The following is a 21,115-nucleotide window of genomic DNA, read 5'->3' on the forward strand; positions in this document are numbered from 1 at the left end:
GGTCGAATCGGCTCACACACACATCCTCTGGGGCAGACTGTTCACACTCCTCTTCCTTTACATCACAGCGACTTACACTGGGAGGCTCGCACATTGAGGCTTCAGTTGGTACCCAAGGAAAAGGCGACCGCGAGGTTTTATTACCTCCCGGGAAACGACCTTCTCAGTCCTCCGTATGGCTCTCTCCTTTTTTGCTTAGCATCTCTTGGAGCATCAGGATGTGTGGCTAGAGCGTAGCCCCCTCTCATGTGAAACTCAGATTTCACTGGAGCTTGCTTTAATTTTGAATCTTGTATTTATTTTCTTTCCCCATCTTGTAGTCTATAATTTTGTGATCATTTGTTTACCTGATGTTTTCGCAGAATAAATGTTTCATTTAGACAGAAACTTTACTGGCCTGACAGGAAAATTCAGGGACCATAAGGACTGTGATTACTCCATGCCTTCCAGGGAGGGATTGTCTCCTTCACCCAGGACTCCTGTCATAGAAAACAACCTTCTTAACCCTCCATATGGTTCCTTCCTTTTTTTTGCCATCTCTCCTTGATCTCTCCAGCACTGACACGCTTGCTCACCTGTTTCATGTGCCCACCTTCCCTTCCTAATACTTCTGTATCTATTCTTCCGGCTGGTTTGGACCTGGCATGGAAGCTATTTTCCTGTGCTCTCCACTGAGAGTCAGGCCCCTTAACTGTGCCGTCCAGGTGAGCTATCCATCACAGTGAGGTGGACAGAGTCTCACACACCCTGCTGCAACACTGTTATCTCAGAGGAGACCCCCCTCTTTCAGGACTAATTTCAAGGCCATTTTATCTTCTTGTTTTCCTGTCCTATTGGCCTGTGATGGCAGAGCTGTGGCCCATCCTTGCGTGTTTGGCAGGGAGTGCTGGTGGGTGCCCCAGGAGAACTGCTTTGCTTACCGTTTTCTTGAGAGGCTCACACATTTAGGCTTTAGTTGGTACCTAAGAAAAAGACAACAGTGCGGTTTTATTACCTCCTAGCATTCCTTATTCACTTCATGTTAGGTTTCTGGGGGACATTATTATTATTATTATTATTATTATTATTATTATTATTATTATTATTCTCAGCCCAGTGAGGCATATATGCATATGGGCTGGAGAGATGGCTTTCTGGTTAAGAACCATTCCTGTTCTCCTAGAAAACTTGGGTTCCGTTCCCAGCACCTACACTGGGTGGCTTCAACTACCTGTTATTCTAGCTGCAGATTTGATGCCTTTTCTGGCCTCTGCAGGCATGCATGCACATACACAAACACTCATGTAGATAATAGACATGAATAAGAAAACACTTTTTCCAGCTTCTCTAAAGTTTTAAAACTTTTTTTTCCAAGAGTGTAACTCTTCGATCTGATCTCGCTTAGAAGCTGCTTTCCACGGGGAAGTTCTATGCAGCGGTGGTTGTGGCTGCTGCTGCTGCAGCTGCACCTGCTGCTGCTGAGCTCATGCGTTCTTTTTGTTCACGAGGCATGGAGCATTGCACATGAGGATTTTTTTTAATTGTAAAAATAAAGTTAATTTTCTGTTTGAGAATTTCATACATGCATACAATGCATTTTGATTGACTCCACCCCCGTTGCCTTCCCCTCCAGTTTCTCCCCTGCCCTTTACCGTACCATTCCTTTCCACTTGGTGGGCTCTTTACTTAAACCCACTGGTCTGTAGGTTTGTAGTGTGCCAGTCAGCTGGAGCATGGGCAGACACTCCATCTGCCAGCATCCTTCAGCTATCAGTGGATCCTCAGCTTGTGTACGGGCTTCAGGAGCCCCTCCCCCATGCATGCTTTGATTTTTGTTGGCTTGATCTCATGCAGGTCTTATGCACACAGTAATAGTTGCTGTGGGTTTGTGTGTACAAGGTACACATCCAGCTGTTTTCCTGTAGATATCTGCTACCTCCAACTCCTACAAGCTTTCTGTGTCCCCAGCCCTGCTTCCACAATGATCCCTAAGTCTTACGGTGGGGGTTAAGGGGTATGATACAGCTGTTTCATTTAGTGTTGAGAGTTCCCAGTCTCTTACTTTCAGCATACCAACAAATTGTAGGCCTCTGTATTAATTGGTCTCTATTATACAAAGAACCTTATTTGATGAGGGTTAATATATACACTAATATCGCAGTTTAAAGATAAGCATTAGGGGGACCATATTGCATGTCCATTCAGCGGAATAATCCTATCAGGCTTCCCCCTAGGGCCTGGCCAGTCTTCGTTTTTACGGCCAAGCAACAGTACCAGACATGACTGTGGAATGTGTGTTAAATCCAATCAGAAAATGGTTGGCTGCCCCTATTTATGCCGCTATTGCACCAGTGAGCAGACATTGCCAGGGCTACTGTTAGTGTATTCCCAGGGTTTACACTTAGGTAAGAGAGTTGATTGTTTTTCTCCCCTGGTAGAATGCATGGCATTTTCTAGCACTATTAAAGGTAGCCAGTAGGGATGAGGCTTCGAGGTTAAGACCAGCAAGATTTCTGCATGTGCTGATTTGAGCATGTGGTGTTTTCAGCAGTCGGGTCTTATGATCCAGTTCTGGAGGATAACCAACGCATTGGCAGTAGCCTGTAATGTCTGAGGGTCTAGTGCCCCACTGGCCAGCAATTCCAGAAGATCTCAGTCGTTCCTGGCACTGACCTTTTTATTTGAATTCAATGCATCTGACCTTCTACATTAACAGGCTAAGTTCAGAAACCACACAAGCATATTATTAGATGCAAAAGAGGCCTTGCCTTTGACAAAACCCGGCATCTTTTCAGGATGAAAGTCTTGGAGAAGCTAGAGATACGAGGGCTATATCACAGCATAATCAGGGCAGTGTATAACAAGCCCACAGCCACAGTCATGCCAAACAGACAAAATCTCAAAGCATTCCCACTAACTCAGGAATGGATGTCTACCCTCTCCTGCCCTGCTCAGTATAGTTCCGGAAGTCTTAGCCAGAATGATAAGGTGGACAAAGGAGATAAAGAGGATTCCAACAGGGAAGGAAAAAGTCAGAGAGCTTCATTTTCAGATGATAAGATTCAATTCTATACACAAAAGACCCTAAAGAGTCCACCAGGAGACCCCTACATCTGTCACACGCTAAACAAAGTGGCGGAGTATGAAAGTAACAGTGGCTCTGTTACAAATGATGAACAGACCGAGAAAGAAGCCAGGGAAGCAATACCTCTCACAATAACCTAAAAAAAAAAAAAAAAAATCAGTAAAACTCTAACAAGCAAGTGCAAGATTTGCATGCTAAAAACTTTTAAGACCCAAGAAAGAAATTGAAGAAGACATCAGCAGATGGAAAGATCTCCCATGCTTATGGATCAGCAGGATTAATATAGCACACGTGGCTGTCCTAGCAAAAGGAACCTACAGCTTCAGTTCAACCCCCATCAAAATCCCAACACAGTTCTTTGCAGACCTCGAAAGCACAGTTTCCACCCCAGATGTCACGATTTACTACAGACCTGCAATAATGGGAACAACTCTCTATTGGCATGAAGCAGAGTTGTAGATTAATAGAATGGAATCGGGGACTCATACGCGGACCCGTATACTCCAACAGCTACCCGATCTTTGTCGAAGAGACAACCTGTGCGCACTGGAGAAAAGACACTTCTTCAACAAATGGTACTGGCCAAACTGGTTGGCTACACGTACAACAAACAGATCCTTCTCTTTCACCCCGCACAAGGCTAAACTCTAAATGGAGCAACAGCCTGAATCTGAAGAAGAGAAGCTGGCTTTCTAAACCTACCACTGAGGTGCCTTTCCTTCTTTCTTTGCCCCCACAAGGGCTTGCTCGGTGGAGCAGGCTGGTCTAGAGCTCACAGCGTCTTGGGATCCGACTTAGCCCGTGCTTGTCCTGCCTCAGCTTCCCGTGTGCTGGAATTAGGGGTGGACCTCACCACTCGGGACAGAGTCTTTCTAAAACAAAATAAACTTCTAAAAAAAATTACCCATTTCAGTCACAGAATTATAAAAAATCAACCGGAACAGACTTCTGCAGAGACCTTAGCTGATCAGCAGACACCAAGGGTTAGATAAGGTGGAACAAGGCACCGAGCCCTGCGCCTGGGAAGCTTTACTTTCCGTCTTTATAGACGGGCCAGTAGAGACGGCTTCATTTCTAAAATAGGCACCAATGAGAAGTATAATTTGTGAGTGGAATTCGGTTCTGCTAACCAAATTTGACGTCCAGGTGCTTCTTGCCAGAGGAAGCACACAAAGCAGAGAAAGTGAAGCAGAAGACAGAAGCCAAAAAAACTAAGACCAAACGTACCACATGGCTGAGGAATCCTTATGTATTGCCTAACCACCATAAAGCTACCTAGGCCGTCATGTCATGCCAGCTGTTAAGACGAGGAACAACCTGAACTTGCCGAGTCAAGTCCTGTGAAAGCCAGAACAGATCCGGTGTCTTCTCAGGAAAAGAGCAGAGACCCTGCACCACAGCCAGGAGCGCTTCACTGGAGATCCTCAGCCAGGGAGAGAATCAGCCAGGGAGAGAAGTTCTTATTCCAAGGAGGCATCGGCAGCTATGCTGGAGCTGTAACAAAGTTTATACACTGGATACTTAGTGCATCCCAGTTTGTAAGGGGAGCAGTCTGCCCCCACAGTTGTTGACAGCGGAGGCAGCTCGAGGAGGCGAGTGACATCACACCAAGCTCTTGCTAAGTACCAGAGAACTGGGCTACTGTGTCGGGCATGTGAAGATCTCCTCTTCAGAGAAAACACACTTAAAAGCCCTAAGTCAGGTGCCTAAGCTGTGACCTTTGCAGGAAGAGCCCCCCAGACCCTTCTACCCAATGCAGTCTCTGGTAAGGAGATAGATTTTTGCCTTGAAACTACTTAATATATTATTGTTATTATTATTATTATTATCATTATTAAATTTTACTCTAAAGCAATGAAGGATACAATTCATAGAATGTTGCTTCTTGGGTACAAATTGGGGCGGAAATGGAAAAGCAGGGAAACGCAGCGTTTATGTTAGGACATAAAGCCGCAGCCTGAAACTGGTGCCGTTCTTATATTTAGCACCTAGTAGTTTACTCTCATTGTGATTTTTTTATTCAACTGTGGAATAAATTCTAACCAACATTAAAAAGCGCCTTTGCCTTCTCTGTTAGAAATTCCTGGGACCTTGGTTCCTGCTTTCATTCAGCCGCCTCCATCTAAATTTGCTTCCTAGCACTGCCATCTAGTGGCTCAAATGGAGAATAGCATAAAACCTGGGTTTTGTCTTGTCCCTGGTGATTTTTTTTCTTTGGTTTTGTTTTTAAGTTTCACCTCCTATTTAATTTTAAAAAGTCTTTAAAATTTAGCTTGCTAAGAGTGAGACCGAAAAGATCAACATTAAAATGAAATTTCATGAATGAAGTGATCTTTGAATTATTTGTTTTAGAAAATGTCTGGTGTGTATATTTGTCCCAAACAGTCTGGTAATTTCTATACATTTATTTCTCCAAATTTTATATATATTTTTAATTTTCACATTTTTATCCCTTCATTGAACCCAGCTTCTTGGTACCAATCTTATCCAGTTTAGACTATCTATCTATATTTATATGTATATCTGCTTTTATCTCACAAATGCTGGCAGTCTCAGGACGTTGCTGTAACTGAAGAGCTAGCTCTCTGCTCGCCCCTTGCTCCCTGGCACAGCCTCGTGCTGGTGGGCAGTGAGTCAGTTGCCCTGGAAAACACGGAGGAGGCCGAGGCTCCGAGTGTCGGGCCTTGCCTTGTGTTTAGATCTCTAACCTCTGAAGCGTTCTTGTGCTACTAAGAGTTGTTTATACAAAGTCAGTGTAGGGATTGAATCGGAGAGTCCAGTACTAGATGTCACAGGAGAGTAGCTGTGACTATATGTAAGGAGTATTGATAGTGCATAAAATACTGTCTGGTGGTATTCATCTATGCAGAAAATGAAGGTAGTATTTTTACTATCTTTTTTCCTCTGAGAAAGGGTTTCTCTGTGTTCCCTGCTGTCCTGGAACTTGCTCTATAGACCAGGTTGGCCTTGAACTCATAGCTATCCACTGGCCTCTGCCTCCCTGAGTGCTAGGATCAAAGGTGTGTGCCACCACTGCCTGGCTGGATTTTGCTATCTTAAAGTGCAAATAACCTAGTCACAGCCTTAGCTCAAAACTTTTATTGATCTTGAAAAATAGAACCTCCCTTTCCCCTGCCGATGTCTTTAGTCCTTGTTCCACCCTATCATTTATTTATTGATTCATACAGCAGACTCATCGGGAAGAATGCTTAGTCTATTTCATGAAAAGAATTACTATCTTTAAATACCAAGAACTAAAGCAAGAGTCACTTGGCCATGTCACACACAGAACACATATGCACAGGCCTTTCTCCTGGCCTGTTTCTGTGGAGTATAGAATTCATTGGGGCTTCCCCACGCTGGGCTGTGTAAAGCTCAGCCCTGCCTGGAAGTTCTACCCCCCACCTCTGCCTTTCCCCCACCTCCACCCCTGAGATAGGGTTTCTTTTTATGTAACAGCCATGGTTGTCTGGAACCTGCTCTACAGACCAGGCTGGCTTCAAACTCACAGAGACCCCCCTCTGCCTCCCGAGTGCTGGGATTAAAAAGTGTGCGCCACCACCACCTGACCCACAGAATTTATTTAATGACATTTTTGTTTGTTTGTAATAGCAACTCTCTATGCTTTCATTCGATTTGTAAAAATCATGAAGATTGTACTACCGTCCCCAGACAGGTCATTCCATCAACGACTGACCCATAGTCAGAAACAAGGGACGCTTTTGAACAGGCGATGTGTGTTGAGTTAAAAAGAAGGATGGAGAGTCAGTGAGGTGGCTCAGAGGGTCAGAACTTCTGCTGCCAAGGCTGAAGTCCTGAGTTCAACGTCAAGACCCACATACAGACACGAATCAAGAACTCTCTCCCACGGGTTCGTTCAGTGTCCTCCACATACAACCAAGATACAGTCCTCAACAGTCACACATAGGATAAATAAAGAAATCCAGGAAAAACTAATTTTCTTTTGTCCCTCTGTCCTGAGCCGACCTGCACCCCTCTGTCCTGAGCGGTGGTCTGCATCCCTATGTCCTGAGCCAGCCTGCGCCCCTCTGTCCTGAGCCGGTGACCTGCACCCCTCTGTCCTGAGCCCATGGCCTGCTTCCCTCTGTCCTGAGCCGGCATGTGCCCCTCTGTCCTGAGCCGGCCTGTCCCTCTGTCCTGAGCCGGCATGCACCCCTCTGTCCTGAGCCCGTGGCCTGCATCCCTCTGTCCTGAGTTGGCCTGCATCCCTCTGTCCTGAGCCCGTGGCCTGCATCCCTCTGTCCTGAGTTGGCCTGCACCCCTCTCTCCTGAGCCCGTGGCCTGCACCCCTCTATCCTGAGCCCGTGGCCTGCACCCCTCTGTCCTGAGTTGGCCTGCATCCCTCTGTCCTGAGCCCTTGGCTTTCCTATATTGCAGTATTTTCATGATTTTGATAGTGGTTTTCACTAGGAACATTTCTGTCTCATGAGTGTATGAAATCACAAACTTGTTGGTAAAACCAGTATATTCCCCACTGTAAAGAATTACTCTTCCGTAATTATCCCTACGGAGTTTTCAAATTTTAGCAGTTATGTGAACATTCCATAGCCTTCTCTTTGGGATGGCTTTCCATGGGCCTGAACCTTTTACATCACATACACACCCTCTACCCATGACTGCCCGGGAGTGTGGGGATGTGCGAGATCTGTGAGGTCAGGACTGTGCCATGAAGGCTTAATTAAGGATGTGGTCCAGGGGCTAATTGCTAAGCCTCTCAAAAAAATAAAAAATCTGTGCATTGTCTGTCTTTGGAGTGAACGACTACAACCTAAAACAAGAGAAAGCGTAAAGCTTCCTTTGGACGCTTGCTCTAGAGCATCCTTTCTGTTAGACCCTTCGTGGTCCATTCCTTGTCCAACCACGGAGTTAAACCCAAGTTCCTCCCCTGCTGCCATCTTTGATGGGGGAAAATCGGATGCCCAGAGCCTGGCTCCTCACTGTCATCCCAAGTGTGAAAAGTTGCTGCCTGCTCCTGTTTTTCTTCTTGCTAAATACACTGTGGTCTTTGTTTTTTTCTTGCAATTGTCTCTTTCTCCTCTCCTCCCATCGTGCTCTGCTCCTCCGTCTGGAGAGAGAAGAACTACTGACTGTCAGTAACCCCTAGCGCCATGACAGCCTCCTTCCCTCACTGCCACTGTCCGAGCAGATAGTAGAATTCTCCTAAGTTTAAAGGCAGCGGCACCTCCGGGGTGAGCACATACCTGTGAATTTTTGGCCAGGGAGGACCCTAAACGAGACAGTTGGTAGCTACTGTTGTTGGTTTCCCACCAGCACTAAATGGTGTGACAACCATAAGACACAGATAAATCAGGCAGGAACTGAGCTGGAAGCGTCCTCCCTGCTGGCTGACCCTCACCGGCCCAGAAGGTGCAATGCAGGCTGTCGGAAGAGTGGAAGAGTTCTCGGCAGCCTCACTCACCTGCTGGGGTCCTGGGCCAGGTCAGGAAGCTGCTGTTGCTGTTGCTGTTGCTGTTTGGCTCCAGGCACATGAGGTACCCATCAAATGGCCGTCTACAAGCTGTCAATTCAGCGCTCCCTTCCTCTTTGGCCAGAGAAACTTCTCTGCAGTGAACAGAGCCTCAGAACTGGTTCACGTGTAGTGAAGAGGATCCAGCAGGGAGATCCAAGAGCAATGGGAAGCTCCAAGGCTGCATCGAATTAACACATGCTAGCAGTTTTTAAAGTAGCTCTGATTCTAGCCTTTAAAAACAAAAATAAATAAGATGAGCCATCATTTAACATCTAATCCGTTCTCATCTCTGAGTGTGCTCTTGTACTCAAGCATAGGGGGCGGCACCCTTTCAACAGAACTGTTTGAACATCTCTTCCACATGCACTCTGTTGGGTAGCAGATACTCCTGAAGCTCAGGTCTCTTGCTCGGTGTTGGGGGACCCAAGACTTGAATGTAGCTCCTGGTCCTGTTTTTTGTTTGTTTGTTTTGTATTGTAGTTTGAGACAGGGTTTCTCTGTAGCTTTGGAACCTGTCCTAGAACTAGCTCTTGTAGACCAGGCTAGCCTCAAACTCAGAAATCTGCCTGCTTCTGCTTCCAGAGTGCTGGAATTAAAGGCGTGCACCACCACCGCCAGGCCCTGTTATTTTTAAACTGCCAGAGTTAGGACAACTCTCAGCTCTGCTCTTCTCTTCCCTCTCTTCTCCCCTTCCCTTTTTTTTCTGTCCCCTTTCTTCCCCTCCCTCCCTCTCTCCTTCTATGTTGGCTTAACCAAGAATCTTAAACTTGTAGAAGTCTTTGTCCTGTGACTAGAAGGCAGCTCTGAGGAGGAAAGTGGAAAGCTTGGAAAGCTGGCGTCTGTGGATAAGTCACTAGTGGAGCTCAGTCTCCAGACAGAGAGAGCTTCCTCAGTCAGTGCAGCCCTGGCCAAGACAGGGTAGGCAATGTGGGCCAGCTGACGCGGCTGCTTTATCTGTAAGGTGGGAGTAAGGTGTTCAGTAGCGTTTCCCAGGACACATTGCAAAGTTCCAAATGGGTGGATATAACTTCGATAATTAGAATATGATTTAAACATTTTATTAAGTGGAAAATAATTTAGAACATGGCTAGATTTGTCAAAATGATTGATTCTAATATTCTTGGGGGTGGATTTGCCAAAAATCTTTTCCCAGAGTCACTCCAATGAGAGGAGATCTCTTAAGAGTAGCCATGCCTCTGCAGTGAGGACACCCGAATCTGCCGTTTCAGCTTGAGCTGTGTGAGTGATAGGGTCTTAGAGCAGTGTTCTGAGATGGTGGGAAGACAGTGACCATCACTCAGCCCCGGGCTTAGCATGGGTTGGTTGGCATGGTAGAGTCAAGGGTCTTGTAGCAAGATGCCATCTTCATTCCACGCCATGTCTCGTTCCCAAGAGAAGGCTAACATGAGCATTTCTGTGCCTGTAATGTTTGTGAATTCTGATGCCAAACGTGCATTCCATGTGAAACGGGAACGAGACTTGGCTTTAGGTTCCCTGTCTGCTCCCCGTGAAAGTTTGCATCACCCGCGTCTTTTCCTGTGCCTGGCTCCCAGACTTTATGGGACCTAATTAGGTAACACTCTGCCTCTGCTCTGGAGTCTTGTAGATATTGGGCAAAGGCGGGGATCATCACCTAAATCGTCATCTTTTCTTCTTCCTAGAGTCTGTGTGTGTTCACACCGCCCGGAATGAAGGAAGGTCAACCCCGGCTTATCCCTGCCGGACCCATCACCCAGGGCACCACCATCTCTGCTTATGTGGCCAAGTCCAGGAAAACGCTGCTTGTGGAGGACATCCTTGGGGTAGGGCGCTTGGACTCTCATGCTCTCAGGGTTTAACTGAAAAGAGGATACATTATTTTGATCTTAGTTAATTTGTTTCGAAATTAATTATAAATGCGTTAAAAGAAGATGCAGATCAATGAACGAATTTGCTCATAGTTTAGCTTTTATGTTCAGAAAAATCACACCAGTTGTGCTTGCTGTGAGATGGCGCTCTTATTTCAGCACACACCACCATGGCTTACCAGACTAAGACGTCAATAGCTATGCAAATAGCCAGCTCCTGCCTGATGAGTCATGTCAACGCTGCTGCGGGACCGACTGTCCCATGGGAAGGGTGTCCTGCAGTGGCCGGTTCTCGGGAGTTCTCTTGGCCATTCTGTTGAGGCAGGCTTGTAAGCTTCTGGGTAGTAAAAGACAGAAGCTTGCTGGCCGTGAGTCAGGTGTGGCTCCTCTCCAGCCACCTCAACTCTGCTGGTTTTTCTCACTCCCCACCTGTGAGGCCAGCATGGCAGAGTCTGATGTCAGGTCTCCAACCACTGTTGGCGCCTCGTTCCCTGCCTTCCCACCAGTCAGAGTAGCAATCACAGGAGCAGGCCTGAGCCCTTTCTGAGCCTCCTCAGTGACAGAGGGTACCAGCAAAGATGTGGCAGCCAAGAGAGATGACAGACAGATCCTCGGTGCGGTCTCTCAAGTGTGTTCAGGCAGATGTCTGATGAATGTCACTGCAGGGGGTGTAGGCTTCATAGGTGACAAATACACGCAGAAACACACGCAGAAGGAGCTTGTCCTGTGAAACGGTTGAACTGGATACTTGGAACCTGGCTTCTTTTTTGGGGGGTTTTGGTTTACTTTTTTTCTGTCAATGATTTACCTAGAACTAATTAACTGTTGCTTTATTGAAGAAGAAAGAAAGAAGGGGTCTAGGGTGGGTGTGGGGGAGGCAGGAAGAATCATTTCTCATTTGAAAATGCTCTGTCCTGGGTGCAGACGTTCAAAGACTGGAAGCCCCCTGAACACATTCACATCTCTTTTGATTCAGGAAGGGTTTTTTTGTGTTCCGTTCGCTTCACACAGATGGTAGAAACCACGTGTATAGAATTGCTGTCTTGATAGTAATCATTTTCTTTGCCCTGTGCTGGCTTGTAGAAATTTTATCTAAGATAGAATATTATTAAGTCAAACCCACTTTCATTGTAATGATAACTGATTGATAATGGATGACTTGAATGCATACTTTGCGCTCTGGAAGTTCAACTCAGATGAAATAATCAACATGACCTTAAACACGGAAGGGAAGGCATGTTTGTGTACACGCCTCTTCACATGTGTTTGCCTGTGCATACATCTGCAAAGCCTGGGGTGGCTCTGGCAGAGCAGGTGAGGGAACCAGTGCCAGACTTGGCGGTAGCCCTTCTCACTCTCACGTGAACTGACAGCTGCTGTTCATGCTTAATGTGTGTACACGCAAAGCTAAGATGCTCAGGCCCGAGTCTTCTCTCCTTTGATTTTCAGGATGAGCGGTTTCCAAGAGGCACAGGTCTGGAATCAGGAACTCGAATTCAGTCTGTTCTTTGCTTGCCCATCGTCACTGCCATTGGAGACTTGATCGGCATTCTTGAGCTGTACAGGCACTGGGGCAAGGAGGCCTTCTGTCTCAGTCACCAGGAGGTGAGGCTCAAACACTACCACTGGGGCTGGAAAGGTGGCCCAGGGCTTCAGAGCACTTGCTGTTCTCACAGAGGACCGGGTTCATTTCCCAGCACCCACATGATAGCTCACAACCATCTGTAACTCCAGCCAGGGGTTTCGACACCGTCTTCTGGCAGGCACACATGTGGCGTGCAGACAAAAAAAACGTAATGTGAGTTAAAATGTGCATTTAAAAAACAGTTTAAAAATGTCTTTTGGCCTCCTGCCCTCATTGTTGGTACCCGCTGGTGCTGAGTGCATGCGTGAATGGATGTGCATGCGTGAATGGATGTGCATGCGTGATGGATGTGCATACAATGGATGTGCATACATGAATGGATGTGCATGCCTGAACGGATGTGCATACGTGATGGATGTACATATGTGGTACATACGTGAATGGATGTGCATACGTGAATGGATGTGCATACGTGAATGGATGTGCATACGTGATGGAATACGTGGTGCATACGTGAATGGATGTGCATACGTGAATGGATGTGCATACGTGATGGATGTGCATACGTGATGGATGTGCATACGTGAATGGATGTGCATGCCTGAACGGATGTGCCTACGTGAATGGATGTGCATACGTGAATGGATGTGCATACGTGATGGATGTGCATATGTGGTGTGTACGTGATGGATGTGCATGCATGATGGATGTGCATACGTGATGGATGTGCATACGTGAATGGATGTGCATGCCTGAATGGATGTGCCTACGTGAATGGATGTGCCTATGTGAATGGATGTGCCTACGTGAATGGATGTGCATACGTGAATGGATGTGCATACATGATAGATGTGCATACGTGATGGATGTGCATACGTGATGGATGTGCATACGTGATGGATGTGCATACGTGAATGGATAGGGAAGTCACTGTTTGCCTGACTGTGTTTGGCTGCAAACAGTGTATTCTTAAAAACCTGTTTTCTTGAGCAGCCATTTTTAGAGGAGACAGGCTAAATTAGAAATACACTCTTTTTTTTTTTTCTGTATAAAAACATCTTAACCAAAAATGTACTTCAGCGAATATGAAGCCAAGTGCAGGGTGGCATCCTAGCTGTCTTGTGCCTTCCTGAATGTGTCCTCTTCCTCGGTTATGTGCACATGCCATGCTCTGGTTACAGTTGACTCACAAACACTAAGCACACACAGCATCACTACCACGTGCCTCTCCTATGGCGGATAGACCAGGTCCCTGGAAGTGGTCTGGCTTCACCCACTTCCTGAATGGCCAACCCCTTGTTTCTGGGGATGTCCTGTGCAAAGAAGTCTTGCCTTCCTGTGGGGTGGAGTCTGGACCCTGTCACCTCATAGCACCTGCCCTGAGTGCCTGCACATGGGACCTGTGTCCTTCCTTCTGTCCTGCTGTGTGCTCCCACGGCTCCCATGACCCTTCTTTCCACTACACAGGACACAGGACACTTGTGTCCTGCCCAGACTCGCTCTTACTTCCTCCTTTGTCTGTAGCACCTAGAGCTAGCTAGCACCTGTGCCCAGGAAGGACGTGCAGAGTGGAAGACAGTAGCAGGAGTGGGCTATGTGCTGGAGGCGGGGTGGGGGTGGGGTGGGGAGTGGGTAGGTTCAGTGGACAGTGCGAGGATCCGAGGGGGTTCCCTGGCACCCCTTTATAAAAACCAGGTGTGGCAATGTGTGTGTGTCTGTAGTCAGTTCCGGGGAGCAGAGACGGGAGGGTCCGTGGGCCTCTGTCCTGCTAGTGCAGCCCAATTGCTGCTCTCTAGCCTCAATGGAGGTAGACGTTTGTGAGGTTTCTCTCTGGCCTTCACACATATGTGTGCATTTGCGCACATATGAGACACATGGAAATAAAAATGGAAACGTGGAATATAGCCTTCAGTCCTTGGATGCATAGAGTATACATAGGCGCAGTATTCTGCCCTCTTAGGGACACCACACAGGCTTAAAGAGGCAATTAGAGGTATTCCAATTAAATTTTTGTCTCCCAGAAAAATATTATTTAATATTAAAAGAAGATAATATAGCCAACTGAGATGGCTCGGCAGGTAAAATGGCTTGCTGTGGAAACCTGATGACCTGCGATCAAGTTTGTCTGACATGCGCATATGTGTGTTTTTTTAGGTCGCAACTGCCAATCTTGCTTGGGCTTCCGTAGCAATACACCAGGTGCAGGTAAGTCCGGGGGTGTTCTTACAAGGGCATCCCAAGGCAGCAGTAGTGGAGGCTAGAGTCGAGGCTAGTAAGCGATCCCCAGCTTTGGTTTTGGATGTAATATTTTATATCTGAACAATGTCATCTATGTAACCCTTATGCTCATTTGTAAGCCATCGTAAATCTCTTGGTGCGTTGTTCTTTGTATGACAAGAAGAGACGGGTAATTGCAGGGTGATGGCAGGAGTAGCAGGGCCTCCTGGAGCCACAGAGTATGTTGGGTACTTGCCGGATTTGGAGGTGGAAGCGGGTGTGTAACTCATCAGGGTGGAGAGCATCTGTGTTGCTCACAGCTCCTTGCCTCGGTGAGAGAGTGTGTGTCCAGGTGTGAGGGCTAAGCAGCCATGATGTGAGAGGACAAACCCACTGATCAGGGGTTAGCATGTTGCATTTTTCAAGAAGTAAGACCTACAGCGATTGTGTAAATGGCACTCTGGGGTCTGCTCCTAAGTCATCAGACCTCCAGGGTGACTAGAAACTGTTGTCTGTGTGGCAGGTGTGCAGAGGTCTCGCCAAACAGACCGAACTGAATGACTTCCTGCTCGATGTATCAAAGTAAGTGTTGTACCTAACCTTGGTGGCAGTGGTGTGAAGCACAGGTCCCTAGGGTGACATCTCCATCTGCTGCACGAGGCATGCAAACATTCAGGGGAGAGTTCTTTGTCACTTCGTGGATTACAGAATTGCGTCTTTGTCTGTGTATGTAGTGATCTTAGTCTGACATTTATTCTGGAAACAGAAGACGCTGCTGCTGATTTCTCTAACCTTTTCCAAGATGTGTTCTCTGGCATTTTCTAACAAGGTCACTCTACACAGCATCATTAACAATGCCCTTGCATTTCTGGTGCCCCGGTTGCGATTATGAGAAAACATTCCGTTTCTCTGAAGCTTGACCTAGATCACCTCCCCGGGTTGGTAGTGAAAGCTATTACAGATATTTATTAAATTATAGGTTTGTGTTGACTTTGCATTCTATGGGGGGAGGGCTCCTGTCTCCATAACCTACCTCATTAATAACAAAGCCTTAAAGCTCAGGATATGGTCACCTGGGTCATGTCCTCCTACCAGTTTAGTAACGTGGGGAGGCACATACTCATCACTGGCCTCCAGCAGCACTGTGACAGGTACTGGCTTCTCCTGGCCCTGCCAGTGCTTCCTAAGTCCTCAGTAACACATTCTGGAGCCCTGCAGACTGCTCAGGCTGGAGTTGCTGGCTCACTTGGGAGTTGCTCTCTGGGATCTGAAATTAGAGACATGTAGCTCTAGTGATTGCTCATTCAACTCTACGAACCCTGTCAAATGTGTTGGGGACACAGAAAGGGATGCTGAGCTTCTCTCTGGTCAACACATTTGCACATTTTGGAAGTGTCCCAAAGTCAGCTGATTGCCCACATGACACATTATGACTTCCTGCCTTCTGCTCAGGTAGGAGACTCACTCACTCCAGTGCTGTCTTCTCCTAGGCATGAGCTCACAATACAGTGAAGTCCTCAGTTTCGTGGCTCTCAAGCGAAGGAGAGCATCTACCATCACTGTATCATGGTATCACAGTACACAGTCCATGTTAATTTCAGAGCACGGCTGAAATCCTCAAGAGCCAGCAAACCCATATCGAGTAGTTTTTAATATATTGTGTGATGGCTGGCCGTTGGAGGTTACATCCTAGTGAGTGTCTCACTGCCTCTACAAGACACTCCTGCCGTTGAACATGAATTTTACCTTAATAAAACAATTGCAGGTCCTTGGGTTCCCACTGCTTGCATTATGGTATTTCATCTCAGGTTAGTTCTTCTGATTTCTCAGTGCAGTTTGACTTTAATTTTATTTTTTTCAGCAATCATGCACCTGAATCCAGTCCTACGTAGTTTATATTACAGCCTTGCTTCCTCCTCTCTATTAAGCAATGATATAATTACTGGATGACTCCACTGTACTAAGGCAATGATAAAACTTCATTGATTGTTTTTAATAATTGTAACTGAAGGTTTCTCTCCCACCCATCAGTTATCAAATAACCACTCTGAGACTTAATATTAATTACAAACAGTTTGGCCAATTGTTTAGACACTGTTTGGCCAATGGCTCAGGCTTATTACTAACTAGCTTTTACATCTAAATTAACCCATTTCTGCTATTCTATATTTTACCATGAGGCTCGTCACTTGTCACCTCCCATCTTGCTTCTCCAGCAGCTGCTGGTGTCTCCCTGACTCCTCCTTTTTTCTCCCTTTATCCATGCTTGGATTTCCTGCCTAGCTATTGGCCAAATCAGCTTTTTGTTAACCAGTGGTAATAAAACATCTTCACACCATACAGAGGGGTTATCCCACGTCAAATAATATTATGCATATTCATTTATTTAAATGTGGAACCCATAAACTGTGTTGAGAGCTTCACCTGCACCATGCTGTCTGTAAGGTTGCTCATGGAACTTGTGTTTGTGTTTTTCAGGACATACTTTGATAACATAGTTGCCATAGACTCTCTACTTGAACACATCATGGTAGGTGTTTTTAGTTTTGACTGTGATTTTCCTTCCACCCTTATGTTCTTGGTCTTTATTCTTGGTGTGGCATTTTGTGTGTATTTGATGAATATGCTCTGTTAATCATCATGAGTTATGGCTCTTTGAGACCCTCTGCCTTTCTTCACCTTTGTTGAGAACTTGGGGAGGACCCTGGGACACCCTGGTTTAAACAGCTATACTTGGAGAAAGCTTAATTTTGCTTCCTGTTCTCCAAGGCACTTTCTGTATGAGTCAAAGTAGGGAGCCCCCTTGATGCTGCTCCTAAAGTTCTGTCTCCTTAAATCAAGTCTCCGTGGCTCTCTCCTAGAAGTGGGCACGCTGAGAACTGTTTCACAGCAATTCCAATGGCTGCATCGTCTGTGTCTTGAGATTCTTGCATTGGCTCTTCTCCCACCCCGCAGCCTCTTCAGCTGGTCATGCTCAGTCGTTCAATTTTCTGAGTTTTTCTAGATGTGTTCCCTCCTCCCTCCTCTGTTGGTCCCGTGTGTTGACAGCGCTGTCCACTGTTTCTGTTTGGTGGCTGACTCTTCTGTGTTTGCTTCTTCCCTAGAATCTGCTTCCTTATTGAGTTTTCCCTCATGTTTGACTCACCTTTCACCCACTTTGTGAGCTATGTTGTCCAGCTCCTGAGTCACATCCCTTCATCTGAGCCCTGAATCTGATCACTGACGGTTCTGGAAGGCAGATCCTAAGATATTTAATTAGTGTTTCAGTTACCCTGCTGTCTTGAGCCTGCACACTGGGGAGTCGGGAACCTGGGGAGCTATTGTGGTGGCTGGCTTTCTCATTTCCCTGTTTCCTCCAGGCTCTACTTTCCCATTGTTTATGTTTATTCTGTGAGAGTGTTCCAGGTGTGTTGTCTTCACTTGGGTGTGGGTCACCCACCACTGTTTAGCTAGCGGGAGGCTGACAGCAGTGACAGGAAGCCGCCTTGACAGGGCACTTGGTGACAACATGCGCTGACAGACTCATGTGCTTCAAAGACAGGGCTTGGGGATGCTGCTGGCAGAAGTGTGGCTGAGGGCATTTCAGAGTGCAGGGTGTTAACAGTGATGACTAGAAAGAGAATGGGTTGAGGAAAGAAGAGGGAGTAGCTATGAATGAGAGGGAAAGTGTATAGGCGGGAAGGTTAGAAATAGCAGGAGATATTAGGATGGGTATGAGGAAGAAAACGTTTACAGAAGGTTACTCGGGCACAAGCTAGAAGATGATGACAACAACTAAAATACAGAAATGTAAATAAAAATTAGCAAATGAAAACGAGGGGGCAGCGAGACAACTCAGTAGTGACAAAGCCTTGCTGATTTTGGAGAGTGCAATTCTCAGCACCCATCTGGTGGCCCACAGCCAAGGGCACCCAGCATCATTCTGGCCTCAATGGCCACCCACACACATCTGCATGCATTAGCACACAGAGGTTCTCCAAAAGGAAGCGAGTGAGATAGAAACAATTAGGTCTGTGTTTCTTCTTAGTTGGGATAAATGTAGTGGCCCACTTGCCTTGGTTGTTTTTGGAGCTAGCTCTGTGGGTGGAGAGGGCACTGTTACTGTCAATAATCCAAATAAGTGAAATCCATTGTCCAGTCTGGCCTCCTTCCCGAGAGCAATGTCTGTTTTGGACTCAGTCTATATGTGCTTGGCAGGGCTTTTCCAACCCAGTGACACCCTAGCTCGTAGGACCAAGCTTTCTGTGGTTTCCTAACCTGAGACCCTGCTTGCCAGTGTTCTGGAACTCTGCTCTCCATAGGCCCTTCTTCGCTCTTGGGGCTTCAGGTAGAGAAAGCAGAGAGGCGAGAAGGGGCTAGAAACTCTGGCGTTCTGAGCTTGGAATGCCATCTCTGGCACAGGCACAGCCAGAGTGTGTTTCATATACTTCCTATGCAGTCTCACTGTGTAGCCCTGGCTACCCCAGAGATCAGAGTTCTGTTTGCTTCTGCCTTCAGGATTCTGGGATGAAAGGCATAGGCCTCCATGCTTGGAGTATTCCCTAGTCTTTCCAGTCATAGACAGCAACCAGGCCGTGTGGGTGCCAGCCATAGTGCTGACGGAGAGAGCCCGAGATGTCAGGAGCATCCTGAGAAGCTCCTGGAAAGAACTCAGAGAGCTTGAGGATGCTCAGGAAGAGAGATCGGTCACTGGTCAGCAGGTCAAGGACAGTGCTCTAGTATTTCAGCACCAGCAGGAACGTGGGCACCTTCGTTAGTTCTTGTTGTATCTGCTGGGATCAGCACACAGACTGACTTAACATGCAATGTTCATTGTGCGTCTCCTTCTCCACTCCTATATGTACTCTCCTGCTTCCTTCCCCAGTATAGAGCAGCTGAAATCAAACTGCATCTCGTGCTAAGGTTCGCGGTAACCAGCTTCAGTTTCCCACCAGTTTACTCTGGCTTCTCATTTACCTCAGATATATGCAAAAAATCTAGTGAACGCCGACCGCTGCGCGCTCTTCCAGGTGGACCACAAGAATAAAGAGCTGTATTCGGACCTGTTTGACATTGGGGAGGAGAAGGAGGGGAAGCCCGTCTTCAAGAAGACCAAGGAGATCAGGTACAGCTGGAGTGGCCGTCCCGGCTTCGATGCAGATACGCAGGTCTCCTGTCGTCCACTTCTCTGTGCCTCTTCACAGGTGTGCTGACAAGGCTTGTCATACTCTGATATCATTCCCACCAGGACCCGCCTCCTGAAGGTAGTGCTTCTGGGAATGACATTGCTGTGCCAGCGAAACCGTGCCTAGGAAGCGTTAGCGTCACTCCTGGAAATGCCGTCTTCCGGAGGCGGTCCTTTTGGAAATCATGTTGGAAAAACTTACTAGTGCTCCCAGGTAGGTAAAGGTCGCTCCAGCTGCAGCCGGCAGGCTCCTGTGTGTAGGAGCAGGGTGAGCGTAACCAACTCAGCCCCTGCTGCTTCCCAACTTGTGAGCAGAGGAAATCAAGGACTTGAACACCTCCTGAACCTGACCGTTTTCTGGATCAGCTACCCTGCTGCTGCATTTCGAAATGAAAGCCTTCCTTGTTCCCTTAAGTGGCAGCTACTGTCATTTCCATGGACAGATGACCTTTACTTTTTGGCAGAATCCTGGTGGCTCAGTCTTGTCACGGCCTGGAAGCCTACAAGGAGCACTAACAGGTGGAGGAGTCGAGCATCATGTGCAGATGTCAAGTCCCTTTCACCCTTTGCCTCTTCTTGCTGTGTCCACTTTGACCTTCCAAATAATCTCTGCAAAATTCTCTAGTGAAGCACCATGTCCTCACTAATAAATGTTTCCCATTTGGCTGTAAATGGAAGTTTCTGCCCTGCCCAGTCCCAAAGAAACACACACAAGCTTATATTAATTATAAACTGTTTGGCCTATTAGCTCAGGCTTATTATTAACTAGCTCTTACAACTTAAATCAATCCATAACTCATATCTCTGTTTATTCACATGGCTTGGTACCTTTTCTCAATGCAGCATTTTTTTCTTGCTTTCTCTGCATCTGGGTGGTGACTGCAGACTGAGGCTTTCCTCTTTCCAGAATTCTCCTATTCTGGCCACCCTGCCTATACTTCCTGCCTGGCTACTGGCCAATCAGCATTTTATTAAGCCAATATGAGTAACAAATCTTTACAGGGTACAAGAGCATTATCCCACAGCACCCCCTTTTTCTTTTCAAAATAAGAGGGGACCAGGCAGGACAGAAACTTCCTTTTACAAATGTCGCCGACATGAGGGAACTACATTCATATTTGGCTGCTTCACCTTATTAGGAAAATGATCCCACAGGACAAAATGAGGCCAGCCACAGGCTGTCACCACTCTGCCCCTGGCACTTTTGTTTCTAGGGTGATGGGTCCTGCGTTACATAGTCACACAATGCTGATGTAAAGACACCATCAGGGTACATGGGGCTTTGCATTTTGTTCATTTCTTGGTTTGGTTCTAGCTCTGGACTTGTCAGCCTGGTGATGGTCACCCAGTTAAATTGGTTTTCCTTGCCTTGACTTTGGGTATTGCTCACACCGCTGGTGCTGATCTAGCTGTGGAAACAGCTGCTCACGTTTCCAAGCTCAGGAGTAGGAATGGAGGGAACCAGGCTATGGCTTTGCCAGGACTGATGGATGCTGGTTGCCAGCATCACCGAGAACTGCAGGAACATCCCCATTCACACGGCTCTCAGCATGCCATGAGGAGACTCTGGCATGGCTCATGGTGTCTAATTTGGGCTCCTGAAAACATGAGGGAATGCAGAAGTTGGCGACTTTACATTTCACACAGTGCTGGTCCTTTGGGGGGTGTTTTAATTCTGTGTTGGGTCAGTGCCCTTTTGAGGTTGGAAAACTCTTAGCATGAGTTGCAGATGTATTTCTTAAGTCAC

The 21,115-nt window shown here is 46.8% G+C and overlaps 1 protein-coding gene across 10 annotated transcripts in view; it reads left to right on the forward strand.

Annotated features, from left to right (window-relative positions):
* The window catches only part of Pde10a (phosphodiesterase 10A), a 437,195-nt gene that overhangs the window by 374,151 nt on the left and 41,929 nt on the right, over window positions 1–21,115 (forward strand). For all 10 annotated transcript variants that reach the window (XR_009055987.1, XM_057754784.1, XM_057754804.1 and 7 more), the window contains 6 exons: window positions 10,217–10,357; window positions 11,852–12,007; window positions 14,142–14,192; window positions 14,728–14,786; window positions 16,683–16,734; window positions 19,166–19,308. Coding sequence is in view for 9 of the 10 variants with exons in the window: in XM_057754784.1 (XP_057610767.1) it covers window positions 10,217–10,357; window positions 11,852–12,007; window positions 14,142–14,192; window positions 14,728–14,786; window positions 16,683–16,734; window positions 19,166–19,308 (602 nt within the window). In the remaining variant the exon portion in view is untranslated. The remainder of the gene's footprint in view (window positions 1–10,216; window positions 10,358–11,851; window positions 12,008–14,141; window positions 14,193–14,727; window positions 14,787–16,682; window positions 16,735–19,165; window positions 19,309–21,115) is intronic.

The sequence above is a fragment of the Chionomys nivalis genome, chromosome 2, assembly GCF_950005125.1.
Source record: "Chionomys nivalis chromosome 2, mChiNiv1.1, whole genome shotgun sequence".
In the NCBI taxonomy this organism is placed as follows: Eukaryota; Metazoa; Chordata; class Mammalia; order Rodentia; family Cricetidae; genus Chionomys; species Chionomys nivalis.